Genomic DNA, 24,845 nt, shown 5'->3' on the forward strand with positions numbered 1-24,845 from the left:
TTAACATTACTGGGCATCTATTTTGTGCGGTACCCCTTACTGGCAGTTTATACACATTATCTCACTTTTTTCTTAACAAAATCATGCATTAGGTATTATTATCCCACATCCCTGTAGGAAAAAAAAAAAAAAAAACATGATGCAACAGGGCTAAGGGGCTTGCCCAGGCCCTCACACCCAGAAAGTGGCAGTGTCGGAATTGGAACCCAGGTCTTCCTGACTTCAAGGCTCATTTCACTTAACCAAGCTCCCTACTCTCTTCAAGAGAAGGAAGGGCTCTTTCTCCCTTCCCTCTTTGTACAATGTTGTCACCGCAGGGACTTGGAGTACAGTTCAGCCCTACAGTCCCCATTACCCTGGCAATGGAGCGGGAATGCTGGGAGAGTCTAGCTGGGGGCTGACTTCCTGCCTGCCTCTCCCTCCAGGGCATCCTGGGGTCTGGGCTGGCCCTCAAGGTGCAGGAGCAACACCGTCAGAAGCACTTTGAGAAAAGGAGGAAGCCAGCTGCTGAGCTCATTCAGGTCTGTCTGCCTGGGAATGAACTGGAATGGGATTAAGATCCATGCATTTGCACATATGTGTGTGTGTGTGTGTGCATGTGTGCACATGTGGAGGGGACATACTCATGAACTGGGACAGGACCCAGGATTTCATGTGTGTCTGTGTGTCTTATGTGTCTCTGTGTGTGTATGTGTGTATTAATGTGCCCAGGCAGGAGCAGGCCTGCTTGCACATGCTTACTTGTGGGTGGCTATGGGCATTTCCATGGGTGTCTATTTCACTTGTTCCTCTGTGTACTGAAGGTGACAATCCTGTCACTCATTCAGTTTCTAAGCCAAGCAAGAAGTAGACACAGAACTCAAGGATCAACCTGTCAGCTTTTTTTTGATATGGTGGTGTTTTGAGCTTTTTTGAGACTCTCTTGTCCAGGCGGATGTGTAGTGGTGCGATCATAACTTACTGCAGTCTCCATCTCCCAGGCTCAAGCAATCCTCCCACCTCAGCCTCCTGAGTAGTTGGGACTACAGGCATGCACCACCACGTGCACCACCATGTGCACCACTAGACCTGGTTAATTTTTTAAATTTATTTTTTTGTAGAGATGAGGTCTTACTATGTTGCCCAGGCTGGTCTCAAACTCCTGCACTCAAGCCATCCTCCTGCTTCGGCCTCCCAGAGTTCTGGGATTATAGGTATGAGTTGTGGCACCTGGCCCCAGCTCTTTTACTGATAGTGTGCTGGAGATGAGAATTTGGTGTGGACCTCCGGCTGTACTAGGCTTTCTTCTTCTACTTCCCCTCAGATTTGACCTAGGGACCCACAGGGAAGAGTCAGCCTAATGTCCAGGTGCTTAGGTAATCAGCTACAAGGAGAACAGTCTCTGTCATATCTGCCAAACAGAGATCCCATAAGCTAAGAGAGAAAGAGATGCATTACATGTGCAAAATATTAAACCACTTTTCCCATTTGTGCTGCCCAGTAGACAACCATGGACCAGAGGATGTTGGACATGCAACTGCCAGCCTTCTGTCTCCATCACTAGCCTCACATGGGCTGGGGGTTGCAGGGAGCAGTGAGAGGTGATGAGAGAGGCAGAAGTGTTCCCTGTTACATTTCAGAGAGAGTTCCCGCTTTGTTTTAATGGGTTATTGGAGATGAGGGCACAGTGAATAGGAAAGCAGAGTGTCCTATCAACAGCTGTCTGCTTGCGAGGGCATGGCCACCCACTCGTGAGCTTTCTCCAGTCATAGCGAGTGTCTGTGTGGTTCTGTGTGCCTGATTCAAGATGGTGCGTGATGTCATCCTGCATATTATGGTTCTTAGGCCAGTCCCAGTTTCCAAGAGCCTGTCCCATTAACTCCCCACACCCCAAACCATCAGAGAATCCTAGAGATTCTAGGATATTTGTGTCAAAACGTCTCCTAGGCTCTCTCTTGCACCCAGAAATGGTACAAAAGACTCTGTTCTCCTATCTGTTTGACTGAGAAGTCTCAGGGAACCTTCTGGAAAGAGTGGTACTTGTTTCTCTTTATTTTTAAATATTTTATTGTTTACTTTTTTTTGAGACAGAGTCTTTTACTCTGCAACCCAGGTTGGAGTGCAGTGGTACAATCATGGCTCACTGCAGCCTCGACCTCCTGGGCTCAATTTATCCTCCCACCTCAGCCTCCCAGGTAGCTGGAACTGCAGGCACGTGCCACCATGCCCAGCTTTGTTCTTTTTTTTTTTTTTTTTTGTAGAGATGAAGTTTCATTATGTTGCCCAGGCTGGTCTCCAACTCTTGGCCTCAAGCGATTCTCCCACCTTGGTCTCCCAAAGTGCTGGGATTACAGGCATGAGCCATCGCACCGGCCTTTGCTACTTGTTCCTTTCAGGGATTTTGTGCCTACCACTCCTCTCCCTCTACTCCAGTTCATCTCTCCATTCCCCCACTCACCACAACACCAATTATAGCTCCCAGATGGTCAGGAAGTATTTCTTCCCAAAGTAGCTTCAAAAAGCCAAAAATCCCGGTTTTTCTGCATGTTGACTCAATGCACATTCAAATTCTTAGGAGTCCAGGGCTTAAACGTTGTTCTGATGGTGTGGGATTCTGTGCGAAAGTTTCAGGAGGTGCCCACTCATTGTTGCCCCTCTTTTCTGCCCCTCAGGCTGCCTGGAGGTATTATGCTACCAACCCCAACAGGATTGACCTGGTGGCGACATGGAGGTTTTATGAATCAGTCGTCTCTTTTCCTTTCTTCAGGCAAGTGGGGACTCACCTGAATGCTCAGGGCATGACCAGCCATCTCTCCTGCGGTCTGTATTCGTGTCTGTGGCCTCATGGTTCCCTGGAGAACACTCTTCAGGGCAGTGGTCCCCAGTTTGGGCTGCACCCTAGAATTATCTGGGAGCTTAAACAGTTCTGGCTGGGCGTGGTAGCTCACGCCCATAATCCCAGCACTTTGGGAGGCCGAGGAGGGTGGATCACCTGAGGTCAGGAGTTCGATACCAGCCTGGCCAACATGGTGAAATCCTGTTTCTACTAAAAATGCAAAAATTAGCTGGGCATGGTGGTGTGTGCCTGTAATCCCAGCTACTCAGGAGGCTGAGGCAGGAGAATTGCTTGAACCCAGGTGATGGAGGTTTCTGTGACCAGAGATTGTGCCACAGCACTCCAGCCTTGGTGACAGAGTGAGAGTGAGACCCTTTCTCAAAAAAAAAAAAAAAAAAAGAAAGAAAAAATAATCTGATTCCTATGCCACTCCTCAAGCTAATTAAGTCAGAATCCCAGGGCTGGGGCGCCAGCGTCAGTATATTTGGTGCTCCCCCCCAGGTGATTCCTCTGTGCAGTCAGGGCTTCCCAGCTAGCCAGCATGGAGTGGCTGATAAGGAAAGGTCCAATCAATGTGTGAGCAGGATCAGTGGGTTGAGGAAGTGGGCAGCCCACACAATGAGCCACTCTGAAATATTGGATGCTCCTCCAACCTGGGCATGGCCTGCACCTAGAGACTACTCTGGACTCCAGGAAAGGAAATGCGGAAGAGGACAGCAGGAAGAGTCCTCTGGTCACCCAGAGATGCTGTTTCGTGTTCTCAGAGGTGGGAGATTGAACTAAAGATCTCAGAGAAAAATAAGAACCTTTTTCCATGGTTATGGAAAAGGGAGAGGGAAATTAATATGCATTGGATGTCCACTATGCTCTAAGCATTAGAGTTCAAATTTCATTTAATCCTCACAGTTACCCTATGAGATAAGTCAGAAGATTTAAGGTGCATCAGACTCAATGGGGATATTGTGCAAAGGTAGATCTGGCCTCCACTTTCAGCAATTCTGATGGAGGTGTGATGGTAAATGCATCCTAAACAGGAGCCCCTGGGGTGGGGCCGAGCCAGTGGCCCAGAGTCCACACCTGGAGCCAGGCTGAATGGTTTGTACTCCCAGGCTACTTTCAGAGAAGCTAGCAGAGTCAGGCTCTGACACTGAACCAGTGTCAACTACATCTGGAGGCCTTCGAAGCCCATGGTCTTTTCACTACTTGAGCTTCTAGAACAGACTGCTTTTTTTTTGTTTTTGATACTGGGGGCCTGAGTTCAGATTGTTAAGTGTACGCATAGTGTGCTGGACTCCTAGAACCCTTGACTTGGAAAGAAACATAGATGGACAGTTAGCCTCATAGTTGGGGCTGGAACCTGCCTCAAAGCAAGTTTCTGTCATTGTGTCTACAGGTTCAGTGAACCCTCATATAACCCAATACTACTAGATAGGGGGCTCCCTCTGTGCCCAGCCACAACTCGTCTGCAGACGCACACATACACACACACGCACACACACACACACACACACACATATACACACATTCATTATCCTCAATTAATCTTTCTACTCCCATCTCCAGATTATGGAAATAGAAGAATTTTGCAACTCATTTTCCTGCATAAAACCTTCCAGTCAGTGACCATGATAAAGTAAAGAAAGTCCAAAACCTGACCATCACCTCCAGGACCCTAAAATATTGGGCCCCTGATCACCACCCCCATGCGCCTCCTATCTTGCTTTCACTCCTCAAAAGGTTCTAGTGGCAGGTGCCACTTTCTATTCAGGGCACTCAGTCCACTAATATTTTTGATCCCTTGTATGTGTTATTCACTGGGACAACCATGGAAGGTCACGGGTGACTTGCCGAAGAATCTAACTTTGATCCTGAAGGCAATGAGAAGCTAGATGAGCCAGAGAATGACATCAGTAGATCCATTTTTCAGGAATATGATAGCAAAGAGTGTGGAGGATGGATCTATGGACTCAAGTCAAAGCAAGGAGATCAGCTAGCAAATATTGCAGGGTTCAGAGTAAGAGGAAATGAGGGCCTAGATCAAGGTAAAAGCAGTTAGAAGGCAGAGTAGAAGGAGGACCTGAAAGAGAACAGGCAAAAGGGACCCATGACTTGTGGGAGAGTTAGAGAGGTCAGAGGAAGCAAGTCTTCAATAAAAGACTGGGAAAGTTTGGGTATACTTACTTGTAACTAGACTTACTTGCCCAGACAGTGACTTACATGTTTCCATTTGATTCTACAATGCTATCCTTGTTATAATCATTGAGGATTTGGGATAGCATAAAGCAGAGCCTTCTTAGAATGGGCAGATGACTTCTCCATAAGAGACCACAGTGACCTTGAACTCAAACAAGAACACTTTGGATGCAGAACTAAGACAATTTCCATTTGGTGTGCATCCCAAGGTGTTGGCAATGGGCCCATTCTTTTGGGTTGATGTATTATAAATAAGACATTGTTCTAGCTGTCAGAGACTTGGAGGAATACATTGTGCTGCAGACAGCTGCTGTGATATGAGAATGGTTTTTAAACTAAGAAAGTACATTTCTTTCTTTCTTTTTTCAAGGACAAAAGTATAATATCCCTAGAGAAATTCATTTAGCAACCATTCTGAAGCAAGGCAGTCCCTTGGGAAAAGAATGTCCCTGAATTCCAACCCACTCCGTATGTTAATGGCAAAGAAGTAGCTGACAACACACTGGTGTTTTCTCACCTACCTCCGAAAGGTTTTCTCGTCTTTAGTTTATGCTTGCTTTAATAGCAACTTTCTTGAGATACATTTCACAACCCATAAGAGGATTTTACATACCATAAAAGGTACCCTTTTAAAGTGAACAGTTCGGTGGTTTTGAGTATATTCACAAATTGGGGTATCAATCACCACTATCTAGTTCTAGAACAATTTTATTATCCTAGGAAGAAATTCTGTCCCAATGAGCAGATACTCCTGGTTCCCTCTTCACCCCAGACCCTGCAATCACTATCTACTTTCTGTCTTTATTTCACCTATCCTGAACCTTTCATAGTTGAATGAAATCATATAATGTCTTTCTTTTATGCATAGTTTCTTTCACTTTGCATAATGTTTTCACGTTTCATTTATGTTGTAGTGTCTATCAGAACCTTACTCCTTTTTATAGCCAAATAATATTTGATTATATATACCACATTGTGTTTAATGATTCATCAGGTGTTGGAAATTTTGGTTGTTCCCACTTTTTGGCTTTTGTGAATAATGCTACTATGAACATTCACATACACGTTCTGTGGACATATGTTTTCAACTCTCTTGGGTATATGCCTAGGAGTAGGATTGGTAAGTCTATGTTTAACTTTCTGAAGAACTGCCAGACTGTTTTCCATAGTGGCTGCACCATTTTAGATTCCTGCCAAAGGTTTGGAAGGATGAAGTAGCGTAGCCCATCTGCAACATGATGCCATATCACAATTTTCAGCTTAGTGTAGTTCTTTGTTAATTTGCAAGTATCTATGTTTTGGGAGCTAGCAGTGATGGATGGTGGTGGTCCATTCTTATTTTTTTATACAAATTGTAATTATAAACTCGTTGCTTTGGAATTGCAAAGAACTTCAAAGAGTTTCAAGCCCAAACCCAATTTTCTATGAGAAGAACCTGAGAGCCCCCAGAAGTTCAGGAACCCCCAAGAAGTTCAGGCCACATATCATATTGGGCATAACTAAGGGCAAACCCAGGTCTTCTGATCTGCTGACCAGTGGAGACTGAACGGACTTAAGGAAGATGCTGGGGTAGGAGTGATGGCAGATGATACATTCTTATATACAAGCAGGGATGAGGGAAGCTGTTAAAAATCAGACATTGCTTTTTATCAACAGAACACGTGCACTGTTTTATTCCTGGTAGGGAGAGTGGAATTATGTCTGATTTTTCATTTTCTACAGCTGCGCTGTTCAATATGGTAGCCACTAGCCTCGTTGGCTAGTGAGAATTTGACGATTACCAGTGCAATTGAGGAAGAGATTTTTTAATTTTATTGTAAATAACCCTCTGTGACTAATGACTACTCTATTGGACAGCACAGCCCTGGAATTGTTAGCTATGAGAACTGAAATGGAGATGAGAAGACTTTGCCCACGATGTAGAAAACACTTGACCAAGAACAGGTAGTTCATTGTGTAACCAGGACTTGTTCCTTTTATGACCAGGGTCAAGATTATTGGAGTGCTTAGAAATGGAGAAAGGGGATTATATGCACTAGTCATTTCCTATGGCCAAATAACATTGGATCTGCTTTCATACATATTATCTTATTTAAGCTTTAGGATGTCCTGGAAGGTAAGTAGAAGGGGTTACCATTTCTCATAACCCTGCTTTTATAGGTAAAGAATGAGAGAGTCAATGAGATTAATTAGCTTCCTTAATGTCACTCAGCTGATAAATGATGGAACAAAGATTGGAACCCAGGTCTTGTGCCAAAACCTATGTTTTTATTTTGCTTTGTATCTCTGGGAAGAAAATACTACTTAGGGAGAAAACTGGATAAAATGATGATGAAATGATACAAGGGTCATTTTGATAATAAGACCCATTCTTGAAGATTGTTGTTTGGATGGTCAAACTGAATAAAATGTGTGAGAGTAGTTGTCTTAGTCCCTAGCCCATAGCAAGTGTTCAGTCTGTGCTGATTGAATCTGGGCTGCAAGGGAGTATTGATGCTGAAGGGAAAAGGAAGCCCCTGAATTACTGCCCTGGGAAACCACTGTTAGTAACCATGATCTAGAACACTCTGGAATGTTGTTAAAACCCTTTTATTCATTTATTCCATTCATTTAGCATATATTTATTGATCATCCCTTATGTGAACTCTATTTGGTATTGGGGATCTAACGGTTAACTGGACAGGTCAACTGCTCTGGTCCTATCCTATCATAAGAGTAGTGAAGATAAGATAGGGATGTGCTCATGGGATGTTGTGACTTGGAATTTACTGGGGCTTTGGCTGGATCAATCTCAGTGGAGCACTGGACACAGAAGCCAGATGACACAAACTAAAGGGTGATGAGGAAGTGAGCAAGTGGAGACAGTGATTGTAGGTGACAGCTGGAGTGGGTGTGAGGCCAAAAATTTTTTCTTTGATGGAAAGGGTCTAGCAGAGAAGGATAAATGTGCCTATGGGGGGAGGGGAAAGACTAGAGGTGAGAGAAGCAGAGATGGCCTGGTCTGTGGAGTATAGGCCTTCATTAAGAGCATGGGCCCTTCATCCACTGGCACAAAACAGAAGTCCAGTGGGTGGCCAGATGGTGAGACCATGGGTAGATCTCAGTGAGAAGGCAGTCAAGGTCATCAGCTGGGAGGAAGGTGTAGAAGTGAGAGAAGTCTGATGGTAGAGCAGGAAGCATGAAATACTCACCGTGGAGAGTGAAAGAGGAATGGACAGTGTAATCCTTTAAACTTTCTCCGTATCATACCTTCTCTTCCAATATGCCTTTCAGCTGCCCCCTTGCCCTTTCCTTCCCCTTACTATCTTTCCTACTTCTCCTGGCCTCAGAGACCTAGAACATCCTAGATAGTCACAGCTTTCTGTATCCACCTGCTTTGTGATCAACTAACTCATCACTTTGTTGTGCTCTTGGGGAAATGGGCCCAGAGAATGTGTGACCAGCCCAAGGCCACACTGTAACCAGATGCTGAGCTGACCCTCAAAGCAGAAATTCTTAACCCTCCAACTGGCCCTTTTACTTCTCTGCCATGATTCTCTTGTTCTGTCTCCATCCCTCCCACCTGTGGATCCCCATGTTAGGCCAGTCACTCTTTCAACATTAATGAGCACTCTCATGTGCTGGGCTGCAGAGGTCTCATATTTTAGACAAGAAAAATAAAAAAAAAAACAGACTACATGTAATTCTAGTGTGATGTGATCCACGTGATAACGACAGAGTACCATTCCATTTGTGAGGGGATTTTCTCTGTCTAGACCTTGGACAATTGAATAAGAACCTTCAGGAGGGCCCCTCCGGGTGGACATAAAGGATGAGTAGGACTGTTCCAGGCAGGGAAAAGAAGAAGGGAGTTCCAGGCAGAAGGAGAGCCTGAGAAAAGGCTTGGAGTCATGAATATGTGTAAAGCACGGCTGGTGCACCTCCCAGCTAGGAGTGAGGGTTCCAGAGCCAGATCACACGGGTTTGGATCCTGACTTTGCTGTCTCCTAACTGTGAGCCCTTGAGCAATTCATTTAACCCCTCTGTGCCTCAATTTTCTCCTCAGGGAAATGGGATGATAGTAGAACTTCATAGGGTTGTTATGAGGATTAATTGAGTTAAGACAGTGTTTGCTATGATGACACTGGTGGTGATAGAGTTATGTTGGGTGTGTGACTGCTACATTATGACATTCCTGGTTTCTTGATCTGTCCCCACTACCAAACAAATTTTCCGAGCTCAACATGAGAGCTGGGGCAGAGTAAGTGCTCAGCAACCATTTTCTGGATGAATAAATGAATGAATGAGTGGCTGAAAAGAGCCCTGAAAACCTCAGAGCCAATGGGAGTAACATGGGCTGGGGTCTGGCTGGGTAAACCTACCTCCTTCGTTGGTTCCCTCCACACTGACCATCCTGTCCTAGAGCTCAACTCTGCTCCATCATCTTCAGAGGGAAGCTTTGCAGCAATCTTTCAAGGAAGAATACAGCTGTTTCACGTAATTTATGCTTTATTTTTTCTCCCTCTCCTCTTTCCAGGAAAGAACAGCTGGAGGCAGCATCCAGGTAAGTTTCTGATTATGAATTCCCTTCTTCCCATCTTTGTGTCAAGACAGAGCATCCTGCTCCATATGGTGTAGGGCCTCATGGGTGGTCATGCTGGTCCCAGGATGGAGTTTTTGGGGTCACATGGTTGCTGACCACCATAGTCCTCTGCCTGGTTTCCTTCTGGTTGATCTGAGGGCAACTTAATAGGAATCATGGCCGCAGCCTCTTATTGAGGGTCTGGGTTCTGTGTCAGGAGTTCTGCATATGTTATCTCATTTGGTCTTCACAACCACAACGTAAGATAGGCCCTAATATCGTCCTTTGTGGATGAGGAGACTGTGGCTCAGAGAGGTTGGGTTGAGATTGAGTGGCAAGACCAAAATTCAAAGTCTGGTCCGAATATTAAGACCATGTTATTTGCATGATATATCACTTCATCTGCTTCTTGGGCTAACAGATGGTAAGTGAATCAAGACTGTAATTCATGATCCTCATGACTGTGGAGGTTTCTCAGTAAACCACATCATCTATATGCCTATATGACATGTAGAAGCCATTTTTAAACTATTATTATTGACAAATCACTTGTGAGTCCTCACAATCAATCTCCTGGACACTAAGTCCAAACGCTCTCCTTCTAGTGCTGACAGAATCTGGCCAGAGGAGGTGAGAGGACCCTGGACTACCTTATAGGGGAGCCACTTGAGGACAATGGCCTTTGGGAGGCCAAGTCAAATCCTCCCAAGTGTGTCCATGAAGCCCCATCCACACAAAATCCCACTTGGAAGAGGCAATTACTGATGGTGTCAGTTCTGTTTCCTTTGGGTGTGTTTTCAAATGGACTATGTGGTTCTTGCCTGGACCCACTTTGGACTGTAAGGGCCTTTAAGCAGATTGTAAAGGAGGGTTAGGTGAATGACAGTAATGGTGTTGGGACATTCACTAGAGAATCTGCAGCAGCTCATGGCTCCTAGAGACAGAGTGAAAGGACACCACAGAGATCTCTGCAGATATTTCTATGGAAACCAAGGTCCCTGGAGAGGACAGGCTCATCCCACATCACACAGCCCATAAGCACCAGGAGTAGATGATCAAGGTCTCAAGACTCCCAACAGGGTGTTCTTTGCTTTCCTTCTTTCATGACCAACAGGGTTTTAAATCGTGCAGATTTTGACACTGCAAGTGAATTATTAAATCGACCTTTAGGGCCTTTTCTATACAGACATGAACAAAATTCATTGAAATATGCATGCAAATATCACAGTGCCCTGGATTCAGCACTTCCGGTTTAATTAGGACTCAGATAGATGCATTTTGAGGCTTTCTTGGGGATGCCTCTCTAGAAGAGGGGCTTCTGATATCTTGTCATCAACTTGTTCATGTCCCTTTCAAGAAATCCCCACTCTGCTAAGAGCACAGAGGGAAAATCTATCCCATGATTTCTCCGAGTCAGAGTTGTTGGGTGTTTGGTGGCTCACCCTCCTCAGAGAAGAAGACCTAAGTCATTATGTAAGTCACTCAGTCTCCTTCATCCAGGGTTGGGACAGAGTCAGGTTGGCTGATGCGTTAGCAGGTAAGATGCCAGGTGTGATTATAGCTGCATAGCCTAGAGGTGGAAATGAGATCTGGAAACGGGATGCAAGAATTGTCAACAGAGGAATCACTTCCTTTACCCAGGAGGCAGGGAACCAGGTGACTACAGAATGTCAGGAACGTACGTGTACATTAGAGTCACACTTGCTTGTGTGCATTTTCCACCTTACAATAGCTTCTTCAACGGGCTGACAGCTACCTGGTGTTCCAGCCTTCCTTTATTCATATTTCTTTTTCTTTTTCTTTTCTTTTCTTTTCCTTTTTTTTTCTTTTTTTTGAGATAAAGTCTCGCTCTGTTGCCCAGGCTGGAGTGCAGTGGCACAATCTCAGCTCACTGAAACCTCTGCCTCTTGGGTTCAAGTGATTCTCCTGTCTCAGCCTCCCAAGTAGCTGGGATTACAGGTGAGCACCACGACACCTGGCTAATTTTTGTATTTTTTTTTTTTAGTAGAGACCGGGTTTCACCATGTTGGTCAAGCTAGTCTTGAACTCCTGACCTCAGGTGATCCGCGCATCTTGGCCTTCCATAGTGCTGGGATTACAGGCATGAGCCACCGTGCCCAGCCCCTTTATTCATATTTCTAAATAGAGTCAGATTTGGAATTCACCTTATTGCCTCCTTCTAGCATAGGTAGCCCATACCCTTGTTTATTTGTCAGCCTGATGAAAGGATTATATTCTCTGTAATTTAACATGCTGGTGCTATACTGGGGATAAGAAAAATGACTTTCCAGTTAGGTTATTGGAAAGAGCTCAAGTCCATATTTAGTTGTAAAGCTATGACTTTATAAGGGCTGCCTTGAATGTTTTGATTTACTTGGACTGGTTTGTAGAACATAAGCCCAGCTGAATTCTTACAATGACTGGGAGGTTGGCTTTGATAATTTTATGCAAAACATTTTACATATGTCATCTTATTTGATTCTCATGAAAGTGAAGGCAGCTGACACCCTCCCATCCCTTCTCACCTAGTTTAAATGCCCAACTCATGATGCCCTGAGGTAGGACTCAGAACTTCCCTAATAAAGCATATATACTTTATAACATTGGGCCCCTAGTAAGCCCACAGTAGAAGTTGGCTCTCTTCCTTTTGATTAACCTTAGAATCAGAGATCCTGAGAAGGAAGCATAAAATTATCAAAGCCAACCTCCCACTCATTGTAAGAATTCAACTGAGCTTTTATTCCTCAAATCCTTATAAATCAAAAGAGTCAAGACAGCCCTCATAAGTGACAGCTTTATAACCAACTATGGGCTTGATTTAAAAGTTATTATATATCTGATTTAGAAGTTATTATATATCTATACAAATAAACTGATTTAAAAGTTATATATCTATGCAAATATAATAAAGTTCTTACTTTATATATGATATAAATATGATACATATTTACACATACACCTGTTAAATCATCTCTTCCTCTCTAGACCATGAGCTCCACAAGGCTAATACTCTGCCTGAAATGTAAGATGTACCCCACAAGTATTTGCTGAGTGACTATAAAAGATGACCTAAGTCAAGGATGAATTGTACCTCTATTTTACTTATGAGGAAACTGATCTCAAGCATTTATGTAACTTACATCTAAGTCAAACATAGAAGATGGGCCTTGCAGATGCACGGGGAGTCCATGAGCCTTCCTCCGCATCAGCTGGACTCTGCCTGCAGCACAGGTGGCTGTTATGCCCTTGTTATCCATGTGTGCAGAATGAGCTCGGCTAATACAATGGAAGCATGATCTCAACTCTTGTCTTCCCTCGGCCAGAAGGTCTTATCTCACATCTTATATAGCCCTCTCCTTCACTTCTTTTGGGAGCCTACCTAATGTCACCTCCCAAGAGAGATTTTTCCTGACCCTCTGCCCATGCCCCTGCCTCTATCCCCATGATCCTACGATGATTGCCTGTTATATATATATTAAGTCAGTTGCCTCCCAGGGGCTAAGCTCTGTCTGTTTTATTCACTGTATTATCTCCTACACCTGACACATTGCCTGGAACAGAGCCTGACACATGGTTGGCTTTTAGTAGATATTAACTTTGTGAGATAGTGAATGGATGAATGGATAGATGGATGGATGGATGAATGGATGGATGGATGGATGGACTCATTATTCTATAAGTGTCATAGTGTTTCACCCAACTTAAACTGAGGGAGGTGTACTGGTTCACATAGCCAGCCATCAGAGAGGGTGGGAACCCCTAAGAAACAAGGAATGGGACCCCAGGATTTTCTTTCTTCATCTCTTATCTCTGTTTCTCTTTTTGTGACAATTTTACTCTCTCAGCCGACTTTCTCCATGTCGGTGAAGCAGTGGATACTAACAGTTCTAAAATCACATATATTTCCTCTGTCCTCTGTCCATCTACCCTTCACCCAATACCAGTTATTAAAATCCCAGAGAAGCACTCAGATTGACCCAGTCTGGGTCATATATTCACACCCTGGACAACCTCTACCCCTTGAAGAGTAAAAGCTGCTACTGCCTAAGCTCTGGACCAGATTTCCACCTGTTAGAGTGGGTGGGTGCTGGTATAAGATACTATGCTTAGCAGCCCCCATTAGGGTCACATGTCTGAAGTGGGATACTCAGTTCTTGAAAAGAATAGGGCCCTTTTTTCTCAAAGAATGAGCGATGAAACATCAAGCAGACAAAACACGATAATTGTTCATTACAGGCATAAATTCTACCTGTAAGTTTTCAAGTTCCTAATAATAATATTGCATTAAAAAACATGAACAGTTAACCATATTAAGACTGGCATTTTGTGTTAGGTCCATCATTTTGAACAGCAGTAATAACTATTCAGTAGACATGCAACAGTGCTGATAATTATAGACATCTTTTTGATAGAAACTAGCATTTTTTAGATTCTCAAAATAGATAACTGTGTTGACAGCAGTTGCTTGCCTGAGCCCAGTGGTTCACTCTGTATTTTCTACCAATTCAGTCTGAACAGCAGCCTTCAGGAATCTTCTCCTCTGTATTCATATTTGCAGAGGGAAAACAATCTGTCCCAGGTACCATCTTTCTCTCTATGTGATGATTATGTCTTTCCCATTACAGAGTGGTCAAATTTAGTAGAGAATCATTCTTTGGATCAAATAATCCAACAGTAACTTACAAAGAATGCTGACTGCTTCCCTGGCATAGTTGTAAGCACATCTCATCTTCATAACCACCCTAAGAGATAGGTACTATTTTTAATCCCCATTTTATAGTTGAGAAACTGAGGTCAGATAGATAAGTGACTTGCAGAAGGTCACAAAGCTAGAAAGTAGCAAGAGCAAGACTTGGATCCAGTTGGTCTAGCTCTGTAGTTCATGGTTCTTACCACTGTGCTCCTCCTTCCAGTTATTGGGAACAGTTATCTAGTCAGTCACAGAAGGTGTCCCTTTGGCTCGTTTTGTTCTCTTCTACCCTTCATTAGCCCACATAGCTGAGGTCCCTGCCACAGGAGGAGGCTATAGAGGCAAGAAAAGGTACAGAGCCAGGGTCATCTGTGGTGTGAAAGAGCATTTAGTTAGATGCTATAATTGACACTTTGCCTTCTCCCTGTGACATCAGCCACATGAAATTTATCTCACAGAGTCATGAACAATGTTGGCAATCAAACACCTTCCATGCTCCAGAATCAATGACTACTGAAGGTAAACATGAATTTAGAGCTCAATCAATCCAATCCCCTAATTTTACTGATGAGGAAATTGTTAACCAGAGCAAAACAAAAGGCTTGAACACAATGCCATAGCTATTAGTATTTTCTCCTGCTATCCAGACCCTGCAACATTATCCCAGAATGCAGAGTAACTGAAATGCAGAGGTGAGATTTGGACCAATTTTATTTAACCTCAGAGGGATCCCAGATTGGTGCTGAAGGCTTAGTCTCAATTTTCCTCTTGGGATAGTGGGGTGTGGGGGGCCATGCATAATACCCCTTCCCCTCTGAATTGTGAATCAATTAAGAAATATACCTAGAAGTCAAAGTATTAAAACATAGGTTATCAAAGACCACATGTTCTCACTCATAAGTGGGAGGTAAACAATGAAAACACATGGACACAGGGAGGGGAACGTCACACACTGGGGCCTGTTGGTGGATGGGGGGCAAGGGGCAGAAGAGCATTAGGACAAATACCTAATGCATGTGGGGCTTAAAACATAGGACAGGGGCAGAAGAGCATTAGGACAAATACCTAATGCATGTGGGGCTTAAAACATAGGACGGGGCAGAAGAGCATTAGGACAAATACCTAATGCATGGTGGGTTGATAGGTGCAGCAAACCACCATGGCACATGTATACCTATGGAACAAACCTGCATGTTCTGCACATGTATCCCAGAACTAAAGTGAAACAAATAAAAATAAAAATAAAAATAAAAATAAAATAAAATAAAACACAGGTTACATTTTCTGGATAAAGCAAGATTGGCTCTAGGGGCAACACTTCTCACCAAGTGTGTCCTTGGAAACAGCACAGGGACAGAGCAGACACTCTCCCAGGCAGCCACTGGGCACTGAGAGCTAGAGAGAGAAAGACCATATCTGAACACTGACATTTAATACAGAACTCTCCCAATCAAAGAACATGGGCGAATGGCTATTGCACACACCATAACCCAGTTGGATACTTCACCTCCTTCCATGGAGAGAAGCTAGGAGAGCTATCAGCTTCTTCCCAATTCTTTTGAGAGTATACACATTCCATTTTTATGACTTCAAAAACAGGGAAAATATGGTCCTCCATATGGTTCATGTGGCCTTCTCTCTACCTATGAGCATGGTATCCCTTAGCACCCAAGAATATGCCTCAGCTCCCTGACTTGGCTTCATCAGTCTAAAAGCAGAACTTTGCACTTAGTACATTCACCAAGCCGTCATCTGCTATTAGATTTCTACAGCAGCCATAACAAATTGCCACAAAATGGGTTAACTTAGAACAACAGAAATGTGTTCTTTCACAGTTCTGGAAGCTAGAGGCCTGCCCATGCTCCCTCCAAAGGCTCTAGACCAGGGTCCTTTCTTGCTTCTTCCTAGTTTCAGGTACTTCATGGTGATCCTTGGGCTTTTAGAGCCATTCCTCCAATCTCTGCCTCCCACTTTACATGGCTTTCTTCCCTCTGAGTGTGTCTGTGCCCCAAATCTCCCTCTCATTTGTCTTATAAAGGCAACAGTCATTGGATTAAAGACCCACCCTAATTTAGCATGCCCTCATCTTTACTTGATTACATCAGCAAAGACCCTATTTCCAAATAAGGTCACATTCCCAAGTATTGGGTTAGCAATACAGCATGTTTGTGCAGGGCAGCACACTTTAACCCTCTATGTTTGCCAAAAACAAGTGTGGTAGGTTGCACATGGTGAGAACCTGTCTCAGCGGATCCAGGATACGTGACTTTGAGATAGATATTTATGAGAGATTTGGATTTTATTATCCCCCTACACCAATGGAGATACTAGGGATTAGCAAGGTGAAACAGTTCACACAGGGGCTGGGATTTGAACCTGTGTTTGCCTGGATCCCTCCAGATCTATGGTCATTTCTTCTTTTTAACTAGGGACTAAAAATAACCAGGCAGTAGAATTAGGAGGTAGTCATAGCCGTAGGGACTGAGGACACAGTCCAGAGTTAGACTACTAGACTTCAAAACCTGGCTTCCCTTGTAATTAGCTGTGTGCTCTTGGCAACTTATGCAACCTCTCTGTGTCTCCATGTTCTTATCTGTGAAGTGGAGATCATAATAATGCTGACCACATGGGCTGGCTCAATCACACCTATCATACCTTGAAGACAGCTCAGCCTGTAGTAAATGCTCACTAAAGATCAGTGCTGATCAACCGGTGTGTTATTCAGACAAGAGATTTAGGTAAATTGAGAAAACATTTCTTACGAGACCAGAAGAAAATAATATGTCGCTCTCCACATTCACATCAGTATCATTGGAGTACCAGTTGCAAATGTCCTGGAATCATCCTCATAGATCCGCAGACTCACTGAGTTAGAAGGAACCAAACAGGCCCTTGAGTTCAGCAGAACTAATTTCGCATTCCTGTTTAACTGAGATAACCCAATTAACACATCAGAGTTATTTCAAAATCATGATGCTGTTCCTTCCAATCGAGTGGTCAGTCTAATCACAATCCTGCTTCCCCCTTGCCTTATCTGTCCTTCCCCTTCCCCAGGATAGCCAGCCTTTTGGGAATCACCTGCCACCTGGGCCCAAGGTCCCTTATCTCTAGAAGTCAGAGATTGAGCTAGGTGATTTCCAAGCTACTTCCGGTCCTTTGTTCTATGAGTTTCCAGCCATAGTAGTAAAATTGGAACCATGCTGTTTTGCCACGTTAGACACTGCAAGTTACAGATTACTTTTAATAATGTTGACTATGTGATTCTGGGCACATTACAAACCTCACCGTGCTTCAGTTTCTTCATCTATATGATGGTTATAATAAGGGTACCTATCTCCTAGGGCTGTGGTAAGGATTGTGTGCTTAGAATAGATCCTGGCCCATGGTAAGTATTATTTAAAGATTTGCTTTTATTATCATTGTTATCCTGATTTGCACCCATATTTCCAGGTTTTCTTGGCCTGGGGTTATTTCCATATGCTGTAGAGCTAGTTTAGGAGTCAGATCAACCTAGATTTGAATCCTGACTTTGCAACACTTTTCTCCTTGCTTCCATCCATCCTTCCTTCATTCTATCCTCTGCCTTCCCTAACCTAAACACTGAGCATTAAGAGCTCTGCTGTTTGTCAGCCCTGAAGATTCTCGGGGAATTGTAACTCCTATTCTAATGGGAAAGGCCCTCACAATCTGATGGGGGGAGCAGATGTGTCAGCCGAAAAGAACAATGTAGTGTCGGGAGTGCTGGTAGGGAGATGTTAGAGACACAGGGGCAGGAGAAACAGGCACAAAAGAAGGAAACTCTACCTCTACCAGAAACAAGAGAACAAGGAAGAATCCACTGAAGACTTTTCTTCTGGCCTCTCAAGGGCTAAGTAGATTTACACTGAGCTGAAGAAAGAATTAAGGTCCTAATTTTATTCCTTCCATCTTTTATTCTTTCATCCTTCAAGCTTTGGGGGCCTAGGCCTGTGATCTTCTCTCCAGTCACCTGATTCTGTTGTAGAAAAAAAAACGAGTTCTTGTCACATGACCAGGAAAGATTAGGCATGCAGGCACTTTGAAGAGTGAGAGGTTACAAAATGTATTGGGTGAAAAGGAAAAAAAAAAAAGCAACACAGCAAAGTGAGCGGGGTTCCTGTTCACAGGTTTCCATCTCTCAGTTGGAATCCCAAGTCACCACCCAGGAACAGGAGAGGCTAGGCTCCTCCTCCCTGCAAGCTGCACAAACTTCCTGCAGCCCCACCCCATCATCCCAGTGCACAGGCTGGTTGGGGATTCTCCAGGGACCTTATCACCTCCTGCATCTATCATTCCCTACTGTAAAGAAGTACATCTAACTGCCATTAGAATAAGGATGAGGATAAGGATGAAGACAGATCTTAACTGCTTCCTGTTGACAGGGGTGCTGTTTTGGGAAAACGGCCGTCAAATCACCCTCAGAGGCCTATCCAAGGGTTCCCACCAGAAGGGGCCATTGCCCAAGGCTCCAGTTGCATGACTGGAGTTTGATGGCCTGAAGAAGGGACAAACTGAGTTATTAGAAAACATGTAGAAATATGAAATAAGAGGGTGTGGTAAGGACAGCTCAAAAATCCCAAGGACTTTTACCAGTTTGCATGGGGAGAAGGGGGCAAAAAGCCCGATTGGATAAAAAAAACAAACAAACTTTTACCTTTTTGATGGCACGTCAGGCCCTTTCCCTGAGCCCAGTCCTAAGCCAACCAGTTTAAGGTTTGGGAAATTAACTTTTCCCAGTTTGGAGGCTCCATCTAAAGGGAGTCTCCCATAATATAGAGACACAATGACCTATCATTGAAGAGAGCACAGAGGAGGAAAAAGGAAGGAAAAAAAAGGCATTTTTTTTCAAAGGCATCCCAGAGGTTCAGGATGCATTTGAAAGGGGTACAGAGATGAATGGCTACTCAACTACAAAGAGGGGAACAGGTGTCCCTGGCTCCTTTCTCTTCCTAGCAAATACCTAGGGTACATGAGGGAGGGAAAATGAGGCATTCCTCTTTCTCTCCTTCCTCCTTCTATCCCTGAGTCCTGGTGACTATGGCAGGGTGCCACCCATGGGTGTTAAAGAGGCTTTCACCCATGTTAATGGGGGGGTCTGCAGGGTAGGAGTATCCACTCTTACCCACATATGCCCTCTCTCCCCTGCTGTCAATAGCCTTGAATTACCTAGACATCATTTATGCCATGAATACTAGTGTGATATAAGAGGATGTTTTTATCCATGAAATGGGAAGCTTGGCTTACTCAGCAGGAATCAGTCACGCTCAACTGTGCTGTGTCTTTTAACTGCTGTTATTATCTCCCTCTGGATCCCTCAGATCCAGTTTTCTTTCCTAGGGCTTTGACCCAAAGCTTGGAATTGAGTTTGGAACAAAAATATGTCTTGGGAGGACTGCATGGACTCCTTATCATGAGCTGAATACTAAAGTGAAGCTGTGGAATTAAGTCCTTCTCTAACAAGGGAGAGAAAAGGATGTCTTATGACACACCCAGGGAGAGAAAAGGATATCTTTGGATGCATGGTGCTTGGCTTTGGTTATCTCTCTTGGTCTTACTTTCCCAAAAAGAAAACCTCTGGGTTAGGGGCACTCTATTTATTCCCATCGTCTGGCAGGATTTGCAAGATAATGGCTCAGAACTAGAATATTGATCCAGATTTTCACATTACCCATCCCTCTTGTTTCTTCTGAGCTGCACCCAGAGATTTCTGGTTAGTTCACAGCAACAATCAGGGTTAGTCTAAAATGTAGGCAAAAACTTAAAAAACAACGAATGAGTTTAGAATTTAATGACAAACTTATGATAGGTTTTGAAACATAATTCCTCTCTCTCCAATACTCATTTTTGTTAAAAAAAAAAATCATGATAGGATGACGTTGTTTGCAAAATAGATTTTAGTCTTATACTTGGCCTGATTATTTGCATAAAGTGCAGCAAGAATAATTATCTCTACATAGGCCTTTTAGACTGGCTTTGATGGAACTCTGTCCCACAACGAATCTCAGATAAGACCTTTTAAAGCAGAGCCCAGTCATGGGTTTGTATCCTCAAATGCCTGTGAGTTGGGTGATCCTCTCCTCTTAAGGTCCCAAGATAAACTTGGAGATCCTGGGCCTGTTAGAAAGTGACATTTTTTACTGACCACAGGTCAGGAACCCTGTACAGGGACTGTGTAGACAAGGGTATAAGGCCAATTTTTTCCAAGGGGTTTTTATTGGCTCTGCAAGTCAAGCTTGACTCCTTAAAAGGAAGAATGCTTTTCCAGTCAAAGCCTTGGTAAAACAACCAGTTTCTACAATTGTGTCCCGTTGCAAAAGAAAATGGATTCTTATTGCACTGATGCAAACAACTGTATTGCCATGAGTAAAGAATAGTCACAACTAGTTTCCAAATTCTAGGACAAGCAGACAGACAGAAAGAAACATGCTCCAAATTTTGTTCACAGAGTATACCTTACTCAATAGGTAAAGGCTGTAAATAGTTCAAAATAAGTTTCCTTGACTCTGAAAAAGAAAACAAGAACCAGCAATATTCCAAGCAAAAGTAAAAAAGATTGCTTTGGTTTTCTGTGAGTTCATTCAGTTAGCTCTTGTTTTGCTTGATATTCGTGAACATTTTTAGCTCTTCATGAGTCCTGTACATTTTTTCTTTATACCAATGGCACAATCTCCAAAGTTATCAGAAACCTGTATTTGAGAGCAACTGTCAAAGTTCTGTAGCTTATTATAAACCGTCTTTTGAAAGAGGTTAAAACAAGGCAACAATTGTCAAAATGTCCAGGGTAGTTAGAGTTAGAAACACAATTGACAAAGAAGTTTGGTTATCTCATGGTATCCAGTAACTTAACATAATCTTAATTATGATAGCATGTACTTAGACATTAAGATTTTAGAAATCCCATACAATTTTGGAACATATATTGGTATTATTTGCCAAAATATAGCCTAAAGAAGATTGAATACCATTGTAGCAATCCCATGTACATAAACATGTCAAATAATCCTGTTTACTTCTCTTTTCTGGATACTCCAGAGGCCCTCTGAAGCATCCGAAAATCCAGATATCAGGAAACACAGTTTTGAAACTGAAGTTTGATTTGGGCAAACCTGTTAAATATGTTAGAGGCTTAAAACAGTTTACATTATGAAATAGAATTACATACTACCATAAATTATTTATTTTGCCAAAATGATGACTCAGAAATTTTAAAAAAGCAAAAACCTTTTATAACCCTTTACAAATTTTGCTAAAGAGAAGATTAGTGCCTTAAGAATACCTCGTTGTGCTTTTATTTTAATGCTCAATTTACAGAAAAACCATATAATACCCTTTTGTATTTAATCAAAATATTCACACACGGAATTTTTGCAAGATTAATTTTTACAATCCCTCCACCATGTGTTTAAACTTTTAGCTTTGTCATATCTAATTTAAAACAATTCTTTAACCTTAAGTGAGAATGTATATTTTTATACCTTTTTATAACCTTTTCTTAAAAACACATTTTACTGTTCTTACACACCTTGCACATAAATCTATTTCCAGTAGTCTCAACTACATGTCATAATGGTAACTTTTAACAATTTTTAATGTAAAACCTAGTAAGTTGTTTTGATTATGTGCTAGGTGCAGCCAAGGTTTGATGCCTCCCAGCATAATTAAGGGTGTGGTTAGTTCCATATGTCCCCAGCCCTTACCAGTTGTGAAGCCAGTAAATTAAAAAATTCTCAAATGCCAAAAATGCAGCCGATAACCTTAAAATATTTAGCCAACCTAGTATCTGACCTGCATAATTTAGTCCACCTAGTTATATTTTGATGACATCTGCTTTTTACCAATAATTATTAGGGCTGTTTTTATTTTTCAAAGATTAAAGTCACATGAAATGAAAGGTACCACAGTTTTTATCTTCCCTTTAAAAAATATTTGATCCAAGCACTTATCTTCCTTTAGGCCAATTAATTAAAGCTCTTTTTATAGACATCTCACACACACAACACATATATAACTATACAGACAGGCAGAAGAAAACCCAGTCCCCATAAGATCTTTTGTTTGCCAATCTCCTATTTGGATTATTGGCCTCCAGGTACTTTTAATTACTGGGGTTCTATGAGGAAAACAGAGGTCTCTCCCCTCTCATGTGTGCATTAAAAGTGGCAAGGCAAAATGGAGAAAAATATTTTAGTCAACCGAAAAAAAAACCCTTTTTGCAGCAAAACAAGGTCAAAGAAAAGGAAAACAAAGTCCTTGTAAATGTAACTATAACTTGGATAATCCACTTTTAATTAAGGTGAGCACTCCTTAAGAAAATCCTTTTAACTCCCTTATTAGCCGACTTTAGCCATGCCAAACAACCAATATTTCTGACTTTCAAACTTTACTAAAGGCTCAGAGAAAGGAAAATCCAAGGTGGTTCATAGAGGGTAAGGGAATCAACAAACAGCAAACGTTCACGTATCATACCAGAAAGGACTCATTCCCTAGGCCAGGATTGAATCCAGGCGGCCCAAAGGCTGAACAAAGCCTTGCCACAAGGTTACAGGCCACGCCCTTAAGGATGTAAATCAAGATGGAGGCCTGCAGCAAAGTTTGCTACCAGCCATACAGAAAGATGTGCAAAGCACACCAGACTGGCTACAGCTTAAGACTAACCTCACAAATCCTTTCTCACAATTAAAACTCTACCAAAAATACAGTGATCCCAATCATTTCCAGCCCAACAAAATGTCTTCCAAAAGGAAAAAAAAAAACAAAAAACAAAAAACAAACCCTTGTTTTAAAGTCATCTGCTGACAGGGTAGAGAAAAGGAGGTTAAATGCAGGGTTGTGTTAACTGCTGACAGGGTGGAGAAGAGAAAAGGATGACTGGGGGAAGAACCTCTTATTCTTATGGCAAATGGTTTCTGCACCAGGGAGATAAGCTTAACTATTGTGGGAGAGAGCTGGAGTCTCTAGCTGGGGTAGGTGGGGACTCTGTGGACACGTGGTGGGGAATGCCAGCCAGTTGCTTGGGGCCCAGGCAGCAGCTATGGCTCATCCTTACCCTGCATGGTCATTGGTCACTGCACACACATGAGGCACACACCACAGCCATGCACTCCGGCTGGTAGGGAAGTAGGGGTAGGCAGCTGCCTGGTCCAACTGTCCTGTGCGCGTGTGTCTGTGGCCCTTGGGGTAAGTGTGGACCACCTCCAGTACTGTATTGTAAAAGGAAAAATAGGTGTCATTACTGTCCCGAAACAAAGAAGATGAAGGCCATAGGACCAAAAGGCTCAGAAGCAAAAGTTAAAGGTTTTGGGTCCCCATTTCACCCTCCCTTCCTCAGATTCCATGTTCTGGGTACCAAAAAAATGTTGTAGGAAGAAACTGGGTTATTGTCACATGACCAGGAAAGATTAGGCATGCAGACACTTTGAAGGGTGAGGGGTTATGGAACTTATTGGGCAAAAGGAAAAACCACACAGCAAAGTGAGAAGGGTTCCTGTTAACAGGCCCCCATCTCACAGATAGAATCCCAAGTCACCCCTCAGGAACAGGAGAGGTCAGGCTCCTCCCCACTGCAAGCAGCAGGAACTTCTTGTGGCCCCACCCCGTCCTCCCAGTGCACAGGCCAGATGAAGATTCCCTGGGACCTTCCCCCTTATCTGCCTCCTGCATCTATCAATTCTATATGAGAAATCTCTAGAAATGTCAATTGATTAGATCAGCTAAGAAGCACACCTGTGTCCCAAGAAAAATGCACAGAAAACCTAAATGAACAGCGAATCTTTATTTCTAGCCACAAAATAATAAATTCCTCTGTAGAGAAATAAAGTGTATGGTCAGAATTCTCCAGTAAACAGAACCAGTGGAATATATCGAGGTGTATAACAGAAGATTTATTATGGGAATTGGCTCACTTAATTATAGAGGTTGAGAAATCTCACAATCTGCTGTCTGCAAGCTGGAGAACCAGGAAAGCCAGCAGTGTAATTCGGTCCAAGTCTAAAGGTCTGAGAACCATGAGCTCCAATGGTATAAGTCTTGGAGTTCAAAGACCTGAGAACCAGGACCTCCAATCTCCAAGGGCAAGAAAATATGAATGTCTCAGCTCAAACAAAGAGAGTGAATTCACCCTTTCCCTCCTTTTGATCTATTTGGGCCCTCAAAGGATTCGATGATGTCCATCCACATTGGTGAAGGCTGATCTTTTCTCAGTCTACTGATTCAACTGCTCATCTCTTCCACCCTCACAGATACATACAGAAATAATGTTTTATCAGCTATCTGAGGATCCCTTGGTTCAGTAAAGTTGACACATAAAATTAACCATCACACAAAGGATAGGAGTTATTTGGTTCTCCCAGCTCTACCATGAACAGTGTGAAAGCTGTAAAGAAATTGCCAGCCTTGGCAACACGGTGAAACCCCGTCTGTACTAAAATATGAAAAAGTAACCGGGGGTAGTGGTGTATGCCTGTAATCCCAGCTACTCAGGAGGCTGAGGCAGTAGAATCGCTTGAACCTGGGAGGCAGAGGTTGCAGTGGGCCAAGATTGTGCCACCGCACTCCAGTCTGGGTGACAG

General features: G+C 43.0%; 1 protein-coding gene across 1 annotated transcript in view; it reads left to right on the forward strand.

Moving 5' to 3' along the window:
• The window catches only part of KCNQ3 (potassium channel, voltage gated KQT-like subfamily Q, member 3), a 59,109-nt gene that overhangs the window by 15,517 nt on the left and 18,747 nt on the right, over window positions 1–24,845 (forward strand). The window contains exons 7-9 of the mRNA XM_011977108.1: window positions 426–521; window positions 2,652–2,746; window positions 9,525–9,551. Of these exons, the coding sequence (XP_011832498.1) occupies window positions 426–521; window positions 2,652–2,746; window positions 9,525–9,551 (218 nt within the window). The remainder of the gene's footprint in view (window positions 1–425; window positions 522–2,651; window positions 2,747–9,524; window positions 9,552–24,845) is intronic.

Source organism: Mandrillus leucophaeus, unplaced genomic scaffold (genome assembly GCF_000951045.1).
Source record: "Mandrillus leucophaeus isolate KB7577 unplaced genomic scaffold, Mleu.le_1.0 Scaffold173, whole genome shotgun sequence".
Lineage (NCBI taxonomy): Eukaryota > Metazoa > Chordata > Mammalia > Primates > Cercopithecidae > Mandrillus > Mandrillus leucophaeus.